The sequence below is a fragment of the Podarcis pityusensis genome (assembly GCF_964106645.2).
Source record: "Podarcis pityusensis genome assembly, chromosome: 11".
Classification (NCBI taxonomy): Eukaryota; Metazoa; Chordata; class Lepidosauria; order Squamata; family Lacertidae; genus Podarcis; species Podarcis pityusensis.
The window spans coordinates 10764126-10779544 of NC_138036.1; the positions used below are offsets into that span (position 1 = coordinate 10764126).

General features: G+C 45.4%; 1 protein-coding gene across 3 annotated transcripts in view; it reads right to left on the reverse strand.

The window, feature by feature from the left end:
* Positions 1-15419, reverse strand: part of MYO5B (myosin VB) — a 307859-nt gene that overhangs the window by 139280 nt on the left and 153160 nt on the right. For all 3 annotated transcript variants that reach the window (XM_080973376.1, XM_080973378.1, XM_080973377.1), the window contains exon 6: positions 672-815. In XM_080973376.1, coding sequence (XP_080829502.1) covers positions 672-815 — 144 coding nt within the window. The remainder of the gene's footprint in view (positions 1-671; positions 816-15419) is intronic.

Sequence of the window (15419 nt, forward strand, 5' to 3'; positions counted from 1 at the left end):
CAGATGCCAGTTAAGGATTTGTATTGCTTTATTTATATGACTGCTGACAGTTTACGGGTTATAAATAACTCAGCTTGTTCAAGTTTAGGTTCTTGATAACATCTGGTGGTGGACCTGCTCAAGTATATTTATATATTTGTATTTATATTCCACCTTTCCCCCCAAGTTGGCATACACAGTTGTTCTCCTCCTCCCTGTTTTATCCTCACAACAATCTTGCAAGGTGGGTTAGGCTGAGAGTCAGTGACTGGCTCAAGGCCACCCAGTGAAATTCATGGCCAAGTGGGGATCTGAATTCTGGTCTTCCCAGGGCCTAGTCTGGCCCTCTAACCACTGCCCCACATAGAGCAGAACTGCACTGGACACAGCAGTCCAGAACTACATCTCCCCTGCAGACATAGGCATAGAAAATGAAGGATCCAATGAAGCAATTACACAGTAAACAACCCTCTTTAGGTGTCACAATTAGGCTAAGCGAAACACTGTGGGGCAAGGCCAGGGGGTGAGGGGAGAAAAGCAGAGACAAGTTGGATAGCTCATAATGTCTGAAGAGAGCTATAGGTATCACCCACCACTGGGAAGTGGGTGGGTGGGTGTGTCAATGCAGGACTGCTGTTTCATGTTGCTCAGACCCACAGGAAAATATTGTCCAAAATGAGAATCAAACTAACCTGGAACACAACTCTCGATTTCTCCAGTAGGTATGTCCTCATGTTGGCGCCGATGATATGGTATCTTTTGTCAAAGCCAATCTGAATGTATTTCCCAAAGCGACTGCTATTGTCATTTCGAGTTGTTTTCGCATTGCCGATCGCCTTTATGCAACAGAATAAAGTATTAGGGGAAGAAAGATCCTTTTTGCAAGAACGTACATCCTCTCTTAAGTAAACACAAGAAACTTGCAGTTGCCTATAAATAAACAAACATGGTTACATTAAAAGGAAGACAGAGATGGCAAAACGTCTTGGATGTTAAGTTGTGCGCTCTTTAACATGACTACAGCACTATCCTACAGCTTCGGGTCTGAAAAATGGGAGCAAGAGCGATCTATTTTACAGGACTGCTTTTGAGAGCAACCAGTGCAGACTGCAACACCCTTTTAAAGAGTTCAGGGGTTCCAGGTGAGAGTTTATTCTGGAATCGATATTGCTCATGAACAAGAAGCACTGATTCCAGATTTGAAATTGCAGAGTACACACAATGCTGTTGTCATCATAATGAGCAGGTTGCCTTTCGCCATTAAATGTGTGTCTCCCCTCACTATGAAAATCCAATAAGTAAAAAATAACAGCCTGTATCACGACATCCCTGCTTATTTCCCTTCCTCACCTGAACACAACCTAGGCACTTGGCTCTCAGCAGCACAAACCATATGCGAGGGCTTGTTTCCACTAATTCCCACATGTGGAAGGCATGTTTGATTTCCAACTACCTGGGCTAGAAGAAGTTGCTTGCTCAAAATCTCCGCACCAGCTTTTTCCGCTTTAAAAATAAAATTTATGTAGAGGTCTTGTGCAAGACCTGTACACATGCACAGAACAGAAGAGAGCAGGGAGGAGAGATTGAGGAAAGTAATCACACACACACACAGGTTAAGTACTTAATTCGTTCCGGAGGTCCATTCTTAATCTGAAACTGTTCTTAACCTGAAGCACCACTTTAGCTAATGAGGCCTCCTGCTGCCACCGTGTTGCTGGAGCACGATTTCTGTTCTCATCCTGAAGCAAAGTTCTTAACCTGAAGCACTATTTCTGGGTTAGCGGAGTCTGTAATCTGAAGCGTATGTAACCTGAAGTGTATGTAACCCGAGGTACCACTGTACATTCTGTCAAGCTCTGCCCACCGGATTGCAAGTGGCAGAAGAACGATGAATATCTATGAGTTTTAAAAATGGGCTTGTCTGGAAACTAAAATGCCACTGGCCTTTAAGACTCTTTTGAGAAAGTCACGTTCATGTATGATGTCAGGTGTGGGCAAGGTAAGAGTGGGGTGTTGGAAGTTACAGCCAGGAGCTTAAGAGTGAGCTCCTGATGGTTCCCCTTTGTTGAGGGATGGTGTGCTCTTTGCTACAGCCAGGTAATCTCCTTGAGCCTGCCTTGCTAACGGAGGGGGATGTGGCTTCCTTTCAATGGAAACTGCTTCTCCTGCCCAGAGCTGCTCTTTGGACCTCTGAAGACTGGAGGTTCAAAGAGCAGTGCAGGGCTGCTAGGAAAACAGCCCCACGCTGCTCCTTAAGTCGCTCATTTCAGGTGTTGTGTCCCCAAGGAATGAATTAACAGATCAGGATTGTCAACCTGGTCCCTACAGTCCACTAGCAGGCGTTTCAGGATTCTAGGTGGGCGGTAGGGGGGGTTCTATGGCACAAGCTGAATCCTCCTTCCATCGAGCACTGGTGGGCGGTGAAGGAATGACCGCCGTGTGTGGAGCACACTTCCACCCACAGACAAACCACAGCTGTCTGAACATCATGCCCTCTATCTAACCTTTGGCTTTCTCAGTGGTCTGCCGTGTCCTGTCTGTGACCTTTGTCTCCTTCGTCATACATTGTACAAGGAGAAAATGACACGGTGGAAACAGGTGCCAAAATAACTTTGTACCACCCCTCGATTGGAAGATGTGTAAAGGTCACAGTCCAAAATGTATCTGACTGGTTTTGCATATTGTGCTAATAAAAAGAGCCTTGACAGAGTTAGCTGGCAGCTTGCTTGTACACAGCTCACCTGCATTACCAACTCCTGCCTCATGCCTTCACTTCAGGGCAGTAAGAAAATTTCACCATCAAGAAAGATGCATTAGTGGGTGGTAGGTATAAACAGGTTGACTACCCCTGTACTAGATGATCTTCCTCAAGTCCTCTGAATGGAGACGACATACCAAAAGAGGACATGCATTTCTCTCAACCTGAGCTTCTAGCAAATGCTGATATTTTTTAGGGTGGCCGGCTGGACTTGCACCTTTCCTCAAGCGGCATACTTGTAAATAAACTCAAATATCACAACGCGCCATAAGCTTCCAATGACCTCTTTCCAAAGAAAACCAAGGCTGGCTAAGCATGTGCCCTTAGGCACGCCTCACCACTCAGAGGAGAGGGTGAGGATAATGATAGGCTCCAGAGACAATTTTATTGATTTGCTGCAAACTATCTGATAGTTTCTTTAATAATAGCAGCTTGGATGGAAGTGGCAGAATAATGCCTCTTCAGCAATAGCACCCTGGCATTTTGAGAACCGGGATAGTGTTACAATGCGGGTGTGTGGGTGTGTGAACGCATATAAATTAACACGTACAAAGGATTAGAGCAGGGGTCCTCAAACTACAGTACGCAGGCCAGATCCGGACCACCAGGGTCCTGAACCCGGCCTGCCTGGCAATTGCAGAACCCGCCGCTGTCTAACAGGTCTATGGTGAAGGGAAGTGTGGTGTCCCATGCGCAAGCGCGACTTCTGCATCTGGCCTCCATTGATACTGCGAGTGGTTGCATAGCTGTCAACTTTCAGATTTGAAAATAAGGGATCAGCAGCCTCACCTGTCCCGGGGACAGTCTACGGGATATCTAACAATCCGGGATAGCAGCAGGAAGCGCGGGAAACGGCGCTGGAATAAGGGAATTTTCCGCAAAAAAGGGAAGGTTGACAGCTATGAGTGGTTGGTTGGTTGGTTGTGGGGAGAGGAGGTGGTGCGCGTGCAAGAGGAAGAACGATGCGATCCTGCACACACGCAGCAGGCAGGCCAGCGCTTTTGCGCTCTCTCTCTCTCCTATGGCCCATGGCTGAGAGTTCCTTAGGCTGTGCTGAGCAAGGCAAGCGACTCGGGTGAGGCAGCTGCAGGGGGGGGGGAGGTTGGCCGCCCCCCACTTTCCCTTTTCAGCTGTTACGCTCTGAGGCGGGACAGGGAAGTGGCCATTTTGGGGGCAGGGAGCCTCATTCCGCCACCCAGCAGAACAGGTGGGAGGAGGCCCCGCCTCAGGATTGAGATGGGCAGCTGCTGAGGCATCTCTCCTCCAGCCTCCTTGGTCGGGGGTCAGCCACGACCAGGTTTTAGCAGTGACAAATATGGAACTGGATATTGACCATCTCATTTGCCAAAAGCAGGCCTATACTTCCCATTGAAATAGAGTCATACCTCATGTTACATTTGCTTCATGTTACTTTTTTTCAGGTTGTGTCCTGCGGCACCCTGGAAGTACTGGAAAGAGTTACTTCCGCGTTTTGCCAATCGCGCTTCGGGCATGCGCACAAGCACCAAATCACGCTGTGTACCTGCGCAGATACGGCACTTCAGGTTGCAGGCTTTTCATGTTGCAAACGGGCCTCTGGAACGGATCCCGTTCGCAACCAGAGATACCACTGTACTTATAAGTTTATGTTGATTAAAATTGTTCTTCATTTTAAATATTGTATTGTTTGTCCTGTTTTTTTGTGCACTACACATAAAACATGTGCAGTGTGCATAGGAATTCATTCATATTTTTTTCAAACTACAGTCCGGCCCCCAACAGTGTCTGAGGGACAGTGAACTGGCTCCCTGCTTAAAAAGTCTGAGGACCCCTGGATTAGAAAAACCAGATGCCTTATATTCTGTAGGCAAACCTTTTACTTCTTACATGGAAAGGAAATGAAAGTAAACTCTGAGGATGATCTCTCTCTAAATCACATTCAGAGTAAACCCATTGAAATGAGAAGACTTCCTATTACCGATTCCAGTGGGTTTACTCTGTGCATGACTAATGTTGGGTATCAACTTAAATTATCGTGCATTTTTAGTCTATATAAACATCTACCTCTTTATATGATGGTATTATACTGACCATAAAAATAATGGAGTCAATATTTTAAATGGGAAAGACTTCTCCCTATTTATGTCATCTATCTGCTTTTCAGGTATTTTTTAAAACATAAGATTTTTTAAAAGTGTTATATATGTGAATAGTTGTAATAGTCGTTTTTATCGTTTACATCTTTATGCCACTCTTCCTCCAAGGAGCCCAGAGAGGGATAAAAATTGGGCCATTCCCAACTCCTCAATTTTATCTTCACAACAACCCTGTGAGGAAGGGTTTGGCGGAGAGGTAGCTTCATAGCTGAGCAGGAATTTGACCCTGGACCTCCCCGGCGCTCCAGCTAGCTGCGCTGTGACCCAAGTCTAGGCTGCAGAGTAAGACGAGATGTGAGACTTTATGCCATCTGACAGCAGGAGAACTGAGATTGCACAGGCAGAGGAGTCTGTTGTGTTTACAAATTGGGCAAAAAGCCTCAAGCCTCTCCAGGAGAAAGAGATGCAAATTCTTTTTTCCTTGCCTCTCCATGCAAGGAAAGGAGACCTAATAGCAGGAGTCAGTGAACAGAACAGAGAAGCAGCGGCTACCCCAGGTCACCTCCCTGCATAATGCACGAAAAGTGCATTTCCTCCTAACGGGAAGCAAAGGACATCCTGCCACACATCAATCCGTCCAAACAATTTGACATATAAAAGTGGCGGCCATGTGTCCTATTTCACAGAGAAGAGTCCTCTAGTTCAGGCACGTCCAATGGGTAGATTGTGATCTACTGGTAGATCACTGGACGTCTTTGGTAGATCAGCGGTAGATCACTCGCTCCCCCCCCCCAAAGAAACTCAACCACTTTGGCTTCCCAAAAAAGCTGAACAACTTTGACCTGAACCCCCCAAAAGGAGGTAGATAATCTGTCAAGGTCATTTTGAAGTGTGATCCTGTCCTCTGGAGTGTTAGCCACCCCTCCCAGTTTGGTGTCATCTGCAAATTTGATCAGGATGCCCTTGAGTCCATCATCCAAGTCGTTGATAAAGATGTTGAATAAAACCGGGCCCAAGACAGAACCCTGTGGCACCCCACTAGTCACTCTTCTCCAGGATGAAGAGGAACCATTGATGAGCACCCTTTGGGTTCGGTCAGTCAGCCAGTTACAAATCCACTGAGTGGTAGCATAGTCAAGACCGCATTTTACCAGCTTCTTTACAAGAATATCATGGGGCACCTTGTCAAAAGCCTTGCTGAAATCAAGGTAGGCTACATCCACTGCGTTCCCTTCATCTACCAGGCTTGTAATTCTGTCAAAAAACGAGATCAGGTTAGTCTGACACGGCTTATTTTTCAGAAATCCATGCTGACTATTGGTGATCACAGCATTCCTTTCTAGGTGCTCACAGACTGTTTGCTTAATGATCTGCTCCAGAATCTTCCCTGGTATTGATGTCAGACTGACTGGGTGGTAATTATTTGGGTCCTCTCTTTTCCCCTTTTTGAAAATAGGGACAACATTTGCCCTCCTCCAGTCTGCCGGGACTTCGCCTGTTCTCCAGGAATTCTCAAAGATGACTGCCAGTGGTAGATCCAACCATCTCATCCTCTGTCGTCCCCTTCTCCTTGTGCCCTCCATCTTTCCCAACATCAGGGTCTTTTCCAGGGAGTCTTCTCTTCTCATGAGGTGGCCAAAGTATTGGAGCCTCAGCTTCACGATCTGTCCTTCCAGTGACCACTCAGGGCTGATTTCCTTAAGAATGGATGCGTTTGATCTTCTTGCAGTCCATGGGACTCTCAAGAGTTTCCTCCAGCACCATATTTCAAAAGCATCAATTCTTCGGCGATCAGCCTTCTTTATGGTCCAGCTCTCACTTCCATACATCACTACTGGGAAAACCATGGCTTTAACTATACAGACCTTTGTTGGCAAGGTGATGTCTCTGCTTTTTAAGATGCTGTCTAGGTTTGCCATCGCCTTTCTCCCAAGGAGCAGGCGTCTTTTAATTTCAAGACTGCTGTCCCTTCATGGATCACTGCCTTGCCGTGGCGAAGGGGCTTGAATAACTCAGAGAAGCTATGAGCTATGCCGTGCAGGGCCACCCAAGATGGACAGGTCATAGTGGAGAGTTTTGACCAAACGTGATCCACATGGAGCAGGAACCGGCAAGCCACTCCAGTATCCCTGCCAAGAAAACTCCATGGACAAAGACAACAGGCCTTCCATACTAGAAGAATAAAAAATGGCTTTCCCAAAAAGAAGGGACTTTTTACCATATGTGGTGGGATTGTAGTAAAATTAAAAAATATTGGGAAATGATATATAGTGAGTTGAAGAAAATGTTCCAATTAACATTTGTAAAAAAACCTGAAGCATTTTTGTTAGGGATTGTAGGGAAAGACCTGCCAAGGAAATTGAAAAACATCTTTATGTACGCGACAACGGAGGCAAGAGTCTTAATAGCACAAGGATGGAAGAACGAGGAAATCCCGACCAAAGAACTGTGGCAAGAGAAACTGATGGACTATGTGGAATTGGTGAAATTGACACACAAACTACGTGATAAGGACAACTGTGACTTTAAAGAAGAATGGGAACCTTTTACAAAGTACTTAAAGAAACAACAAAATGAATTGGACTCCTTGGCAGGTTTTGAATAAACACTCACAAACCTTTTATTGGTAACATATAGATAGATAAATTAAGGATCTTTACAATTTTATAATATGCAGCGAATAGTGTGTGCTGAAAAACCAGAGAGAGGAGCTGAGGGAAGTCCAGGGGGGGCGGGAGGGGGGTTTCTTTCTTGGGGAGGGAAAAATGGGGAGGAAAAATGAGGATGATGTGTTTTTGATGAACTGTTATGTTGACATTCCTAATAAAAAATATTTTTTAAAAAAGAGGGTTTTCCCTCTGTGACTAGCCCTGAAATACAGGCAACTAGCTTCTTAGCAGGCCAGTGTGGGGAAAGATCAGGCTAGTAACTTTTGTAGTCTTATTTACAAGACTGATTCAAGCTCTCGTGGTGTCCTACAAAGACGCTGGAATAAAAATTATATCCCTTCTCAACGGGGGTCAGGACTCCATGTACAGATCTTCCGCTTTTGAACCAACCGGAAGTTACCCTCCATCCCACACCTGATGTCTACTTTGGAGGGCTTTGTCAGTGGGACAGCGCCCTCTACTGCCTTCCTCCAGCAGTGCCTCAGCTGTAGCTGTAGGTCAAGCCGTTTCTGAAAACAACCCTCTCAACCCCACCAATCCAGAAGCAGAGAATATGTCCGTGTTAGGACAGGGCTGCCCCTGCCACAGAATTATTTCCAGTTAGCTTAACTTAACAATGCTCACTGATTGTTTGTATGTATGAGCAAGCTAAACTCTGTGCCTCATAGTTCTCAAACTTTATCTGCATAAGTGCAGTTTCACACATGCAGTAGAAGTGGCATGTTCTGGTTTATAGCACTGCACAGAGAAATATTGTGGGCACTCATAATTAGAGGGAAAGAGCCATTGTAGGCCTCAAAATTATGTAAACTTATGAAAATGGAAAAATGTTGGGCCAATGACTTGAAATTTTGCCTACCTGAATCTACCTGATGAGGTCTAAAAATGTGCTAAAAACTGCCACAGGGACAGCAAATTTTAAAATGCTGAAGATTAGCACATTGACTCCTTTTCATTCCAATTTTTAAAGAAGCTTATCATATATTTCTTTCCATTCTGGGTGAGAACTACTGGTGTACTTCGTTCAGGCTTGTTGAGGAAGGCATTCTGTCATCATTGGAAGTTATAAGCAGTGGTTCAAAGGTTTTCCTGCCCCATTAAAAGTCTGTGGGACCAACTACTGACAAAATGAGGCGGTGTGTGCACAAATCAAATTCTGAAGTGAGAATTTTGCCAAGACTACAGTCAAATTTGTAGAGGGAGCCACCTAGTGGGTGCTATGTACAGCACCTATTCCCCCAGTAACAGAATATAACACCATGGTGCAGTGGTAAGACAAGGAGTCTCCCATGAAGAAGCAGGCTGCAGCACTCCAGAATGCAAGTTTTTAATGTTACTCCACAAAACACACATTGAAAAGTAGAACTACTGCGCAGCAGAGCAAAAATTTCCAGAATGGCGGTCATATTAATCTGCTGCAGCAAAAACAGTGAAGACTGTTAGAAAATTCACAAGTGCTAGGGGAGAATGGTTATGTAAGCTTTCAGAATATTTAGAATTAGCCAAATTGACAGATATAATAAGACAAAAACCAAAAAGTGAAGTGAAAAAGGAATGGGAGTGCCTAAATGAATACCTTAAAGGCCAAGGTTTGAGGACAGAAATCTGGCTGAGTCTGGAATAACCTTGTGAAGTGAAAGGATAAGAAAGAGGGATTTATATCTAGATGTTAGGATAGAGATGATAAGGAAAACAGGAAGATACAATGAGAGGTAAAGGAGGTGCTGTGGGATTGGTGGAAGTCAACGTTTGTTATCCTTTTTAGTGTTTATATTATTAATTTGTAAGATCTGGATTTTTTTTTATATGCTTGTTTTTGTGTTTTGTGTATTGTTATTTTTTGGGGTTTGTTGTTGTTGTGTGGAAAATACTAATAAAATTTACTATTAAAAACAACAACACAAGTGCTATTTTTCTGCTTTCAGGAAGCATTTCTTTTGGGGCATGGGAGTTACATATGGCAGCATTCAAAAAATATATCATTCTGCCAGCAGTTCAAAGCACTATGGTCCATTCTACCACCTCATTCCTTTGTGGGGCTCCCTTCTGAAGTTTTGCACATGGCGAGTGGATGACTGGTACAAAACGTCACTTTGGCTTCCATGAATTCCAAGCTCTGCCCCACCCACACAATATTGTCATTGCCATTTGCCATTCACCGCTTCACTTCAAAATGTGCTGAGCCAATCACAGAGTCGCCCAAAAAAATCCTTGAGTGCTTTAAAACAAGATTTACAATCCCAGGCCGTAACTGAAGCTAAAAAGGGTATATATTTTGTGGCTGAAATCCTGCAAGGAAGATGATGATAATGATATTAACATTTCTGAAAACAACCTCTCCTTTTCATCATAGTTTGTGAAGTAGTGATACCATGGTTTACAACCATAATCCGTTCCGGAGGTCCGGTTGTAAACCAAAACAGGTTGTAACCCAAGGCACGCTTTTGCCAATGGGGCTTAAAAAAAAAAAATATTGGTTGTAATCCAAAAAAAGGGGTTATAATCCAAAATAAAAGGGACACACACTTCAGGGTTTGACGTGGTTGTAATCCAAAACGGTTGTAACCCAAAACGGTTGCAAACCAAGGTAACACTGTATGAACAAGCTTTTTATTAAACATCTAAATGCATAAAAGTGACCTTGAGGAGGGTCGCGATGTAGCTGCTTCAAAGGCTGCAAAAAACCAAAAAGTAGAAGTGGTGTCAAGTGCTCAGGTTAAGAATCTACCATGCAATCTTCAGAGATAAAATTGCTTCAGTGCTGCCTGCCCTTCACAAAAGCAGTGTGGACTTGACCTGCTTGTCGCTATATTTGCCAAGGACCCAACATCACAGCAAAGTGGCAGAGACACTCACCTGAACTTTGCAAAAATTCCACGAGAAAGTGGCTTTTCTAGGTTTACCTTGTTTTGAAGTAAGAGATTCATCTTCTCAGGTTTATACCTCTTAAAAGTTTTTTCTCCCCATGCCTGAACAATTATCCTTTGCATCAGGGCCGGCTCTATCAGGAAGCGAAATGAGGCAACTGCCTCAGGCAGCAGAGGCAGGAGGCAGCAAATTTGTGCCTCGCCCTGCTTCCTTGACTGTCTGGCCCACAAAGCCACCCAGGAACCTCCTGCTTAGCTCCACAAAGCCATCTTCTGCTTGCCTCCCCTCTTCTGCCACTGTGACCCCAGCTCATTCTTTCCTCCCTCCATCCCCTTACTTGTTATCTGTTTCGTCACTGCAATCCTGGGGGCCGCCTTCCTCAAGCCCCAGTCCTCCCGCCTCACTCTGAGGGAGGGGTCCTTTCACAGAACAAGGCATTCTGCACGAGGTGGTCCAGGGGACTGCCTGCGTCACCATGACTTTGTCACAGAAATGATACCTTAAATTCAAAAACTGAAGTGGCAAAAGTTACACTTCTCCCATGTCTTGCTTCATACCCTCCTTGAGTGCTTCTGCTTGGCTGGAATGTGTATTTGCACTATGACGATGCCCTTCATTGCCTGGCTAGACAGATGTGGGGTGTGTGTGTGTGTGTGTGTGTGTGTGGACACCTCTGACCTTTTTTGTGCATGGCTGAAATGAAGCCTACTGTACAAAGATGAGTCACATCTAAGGTTCCACCCAGTTTTGCATCTGGCCCTGCCTGCCACTGGGATGTTGCCCAAGAGAGATTGTGCCTTTGAGCTGAAAGAGCTTCTCAACTACTGGCGCAGCCCAATTACTGGGCAGTGGGGTGGGTACCGAACATTAACCTTGTTTTGATGAGTACCATTTTATTCTTGTGGTGGCAACAGCAGCTGTTTCCTGATACCATTTTCCTCCTCCTCCTGTGTCCTGGCTGCCCTTAGTCTCTTTTGTCTCTGCTGCCATTTAACCTGACTGGCTGTGGTGACGCATGCTTATGCAAGTCTGTGAGATTGCCGACAAAAATACATGGAACAGCTCAGCCCAGGTGATGGTGAGGGCAAATAATATGAAAATTGGCATTGAGAGAAACGGCATTGGGACAACCCGAAAAGGTCGGCAAAGAGCATTGTAAACAAAACAGAAAACACTTCTCAACTCCCGCTGACAGAAACACGGTTAAGAAATTTCAGAACACCCCTAATTAAAACATTTAAGTTATAGTGCAAGCGACAGAATGTGTTTTGTGCTTGTCGCTCCTTTGATTCGCACCACCTAACTAAGCTCCCTGTGAGGTTCCCTCATTGGGGATTCACCTCCTCACGTCTGAGTTATGGTATCTGGTTTTGCTAATTCCATCCTCTCATCAGCGCTCTCTTAAATTAAAAAATCTGCCATGAGAACACAATCCCGCAGGGATCGCAGCTTTATACAACCATCACATAGAATCTCAATTACTGTCATTCGGATCCGATCATCTGTGTTTAACAGAATAGGGAGGAAGGAAGCAATTATGTGATTGTTGCAGACAGAACCGTCTTCTGCAAACACCGTAATAAAACACAGGAGAGTGGCAGAGAACAAACCACTCTCAGAAAGGAAAACAGAAGCAAGGCCCAGGGACAGATTAGCAGCACCGTTAAGAATAAGATCTTCCCTGGGCTCGATAGCAGGTAAGCAGACTTCACAGAATCTCATCACACAATCAGTGTTTTTTAATTTGTAATTTAAGGCAGCAATGAAAACTCCCAGAATAAATGCAATTTGAGAGTTCCTGTTTTTCAGTTATGTTCCCAGAAGCATCTCATGTACAGATCGGAAGATAAAAATGCATTTTTATTCTGCACCGGAAAGACCTTCTCTGAAGTACCGTGTTAGCATTGGGTTCCACATACCAAGAAACCTAACATTGCAAAATCGAAACTGATTCCCTGCAACAAACAGAGGACATTGCATTCCCCAGGGGGCACACAATTAAGTCTCTGTTAGTGTACCCACATCCACAGCCTCTCCTCATGGCATCCCTGTCTTTTGTGGCTTGGTCACTATAATCAGGCATAACCAAAGCAGGATTTGCATCCACAGTACTGTTTCTATGAATTCCTATGGGGGTAAATTAATTCACCTCCTTGTATCACAAAAAGAGAAAGGGCTTCAATCAAACACACCATTGATGACAGGGTGATGCTTGCCCCTGCTAACAGAAGCAGTAGAAGGGAGCACAGTATGGGCAAGTTTTTGCCCCATCCCTCATTGCAGCCAACTTATTTTGCCCCATAGCAAACAGAGACGATCACAATCTGTCTAAAACAATCCTAACACTTTTACCTGCTCAAGGTGTTCCAACCCTGCAACTGGAAAAACTATGCGAGACTAGACAGGACCTTGGCCTGACCACAGCAAAGCTTTTGGGTTAATTTAAGCAGCATCCAAGGATCTTCCAAATTTCAAAAGGCTACTTGTCAAATGGTACAAGTCCTTGCAAAAGGCACGAGGGCGGCATTACTACTTTCTCTGATAGCCGCATATCAGTGCATGCTTAAAAGCGCACAATGCCTATGCTTTAAAGGCCAGACCTGAATGCAGGGTTCAGCTTAAAAGATTCAAGACAGCCCTGTATTGGCTGCCAGCCAGAGCTTACAGCAGAAAAGCTTCAGCATCTCTCTTTAATGGGGGAAAGAGGAGCCTGGGCAACACTAGCCAAGCTGGCAGACATCTAACAGAGTCTGCCACACACGCGGCAATTAATTCTCTTATCACTACGAATTTGAAAATTAGAGTTGGCAGTAGAGTGCTCATTTATTTTCAGGAGCAAAAGGAAGAGAGCACTCAGAAACTGGAGCAGTTGATAAAGAAACCTCTGTCAGTGCAGGAGAACGAAAACTTGGGACACAGATATTAGATTCAGCTCCAGCCTCCGCAATGATGCAGTGAGCACAAGGGGGCTACTAAGATCATTCCAGAGCCCAGCGTATAGGGAAGCCCAAACAGAGCAAGCTTCATAGACTCCTGAGCCACTGCAAGGTGCTTGGACTGTGTTGATCCTCCCTCTCTTACACCCTGCTGCTCTTCCAGCCCATCTGTAAGCTCTTTGAACAGTATTCTCCAACAGGCACTGTGCACTGCAGTTTCCATCATTCCCAGGTAGCGTGGCCAATGGTCAGGGATGACAAGAGTCGTAGTCCAAAGCATCTGGTTTATGTCATGCCCCAGACTATAAACCTTGGCAACTCAGAAGGGGGGATGGAGCCACCCTCTGGTCCGTCTATGCATAGCTGCAGAAACTAGAGCATGAATGTCAGGGGGCTGCCATTGGAACAGGGGGGGAAGCCAGGGGGATACAGAGCGCCTCCGGTGCTTCTGAGGAGCAGCGCCTCATCGAGCGGTGGGGAAAGTCACGCCTCCAGTGGAGCAGAGTGGGAAGGGGGGAGCCAAGCAAGGGGAGGGCTCAGGGATGCTACTGAGAGCCCAAGCGCCTCACCTAGCCCGGCTAGCCAGGAGGCAGTAACGCCGTTTCTGTCACCCAGCTTACGCAGAGGGGTGAAATGTAAGGAGGGAAGGCGGAGATTTTGGGTGTCCAAGTTCTTATGTTGGAGGGGAAACCGGAAGGGGCCACTCCCGGAATCTGCAAGCGACTAAGACGGACATGAACTTTGTGATTCTGCACTGTATATAGTTTGCACCAATAAAACCTGTAAAAGACAGGTCGGAGTCTTGCCTGGTTACTCATGAGTAACCAGGTACCTGGAAATGAATGCCTTCCCCTGAATCCTGAAGAGACACCTCTGCCACCAGAGTCCAATGACTAGTTCACAGACTTCTCGGGAGGATCAGGAGAGTGCTGAGACAATATCTCAAACTACCTAGTCCTGCAGTTGCTCTAAGGTGCTGGTGAGATAATTTGGATGTTCTGCCTCAACTGCACAATCACCAGCTGTGGTCATGAAACCCATCCATAGATCTCTCTCCAAGGTGCTGAACCCACTTTGTTTCGCCTTTCTGTGTGCACAGAACCCTGGGATCCTCTGCGCTTGGGCTGGCTTTCATCCGTAGCAGTAGGCATCCCCATGGGTCAGGATAGTACAATGTTGCATGTAAGGCTCTACCCAGCTGAAAAAAAGTTCCCCCTGAGCCCCACACATTGCCTCTGTAGAGTTAAGCAGAATGCCCTCCAACCGAAAGCCTGCCTGTTGCTGGCAAAGCTTTCTTTTGCTGAAGACTGATGAATTTTCTCTGCAGCAAAGCATAGTAGGAAAGGGCTTGCTAAAAACAAAATGATTTGACATACAGGAGAACAAAAGAGCATCTTTGAAAACGGAATATTGATTCTGTTTCGAGACCAGGCTAATGCAAGTCTCAACTTCTGAAGACTATTATTGGGGTTGGGATCTGAATTCTCCATTAAAAATGAGCTGGGACAATGTTGACATGAAGTCAAATTTGCAAGCATCGGCTGAGGCTGACGTTACACATCTGAAGGCAGCACGAAGGCAGCATTAATCTGCATTCAATCTTCCGAAACAACAACGGCAAGAGCAACAGAACTTAAGAATAGACCGTCTTGAACCAAGCAAACTTTGAAATTCTAAAGGCGGGTAAAACACTAAAGACCACTTTCCATGTCGTGTGTTGCCGGCAGGAAACCCCTGGCAGCAGGCACAAGTCAGTAGTGTCGCAAGCACAAGAGGGGACTGGAACTCTGATCTGGTTGACTCAGAATAAACCCCCACCAGCCCTTGCAGATGAAACAGGGAATTTGCCAATGAAAATCCATTTCCCTGAAGTTCTCCTAACTGCTCATTTCCACATTCTGCTTCAGCTTTCATACAATGTAAAAGCCACTTCCAGAAAACTAATGGAACATAGTGCACGCTTGGTATTAATTTCCTGATTCAAGAAAAAATAATATCTGTTTGCGACCCCCTTAATTCGGAAAGTTGCAGGAGTAAAGTGATGAAATTGGGGGCGGGATACCGCCATGCAGTTCTTCTCTGCTGTTTTCATGGGGAGGGGTATTATTTGAAAAACCAACCCAGCACACGGAAC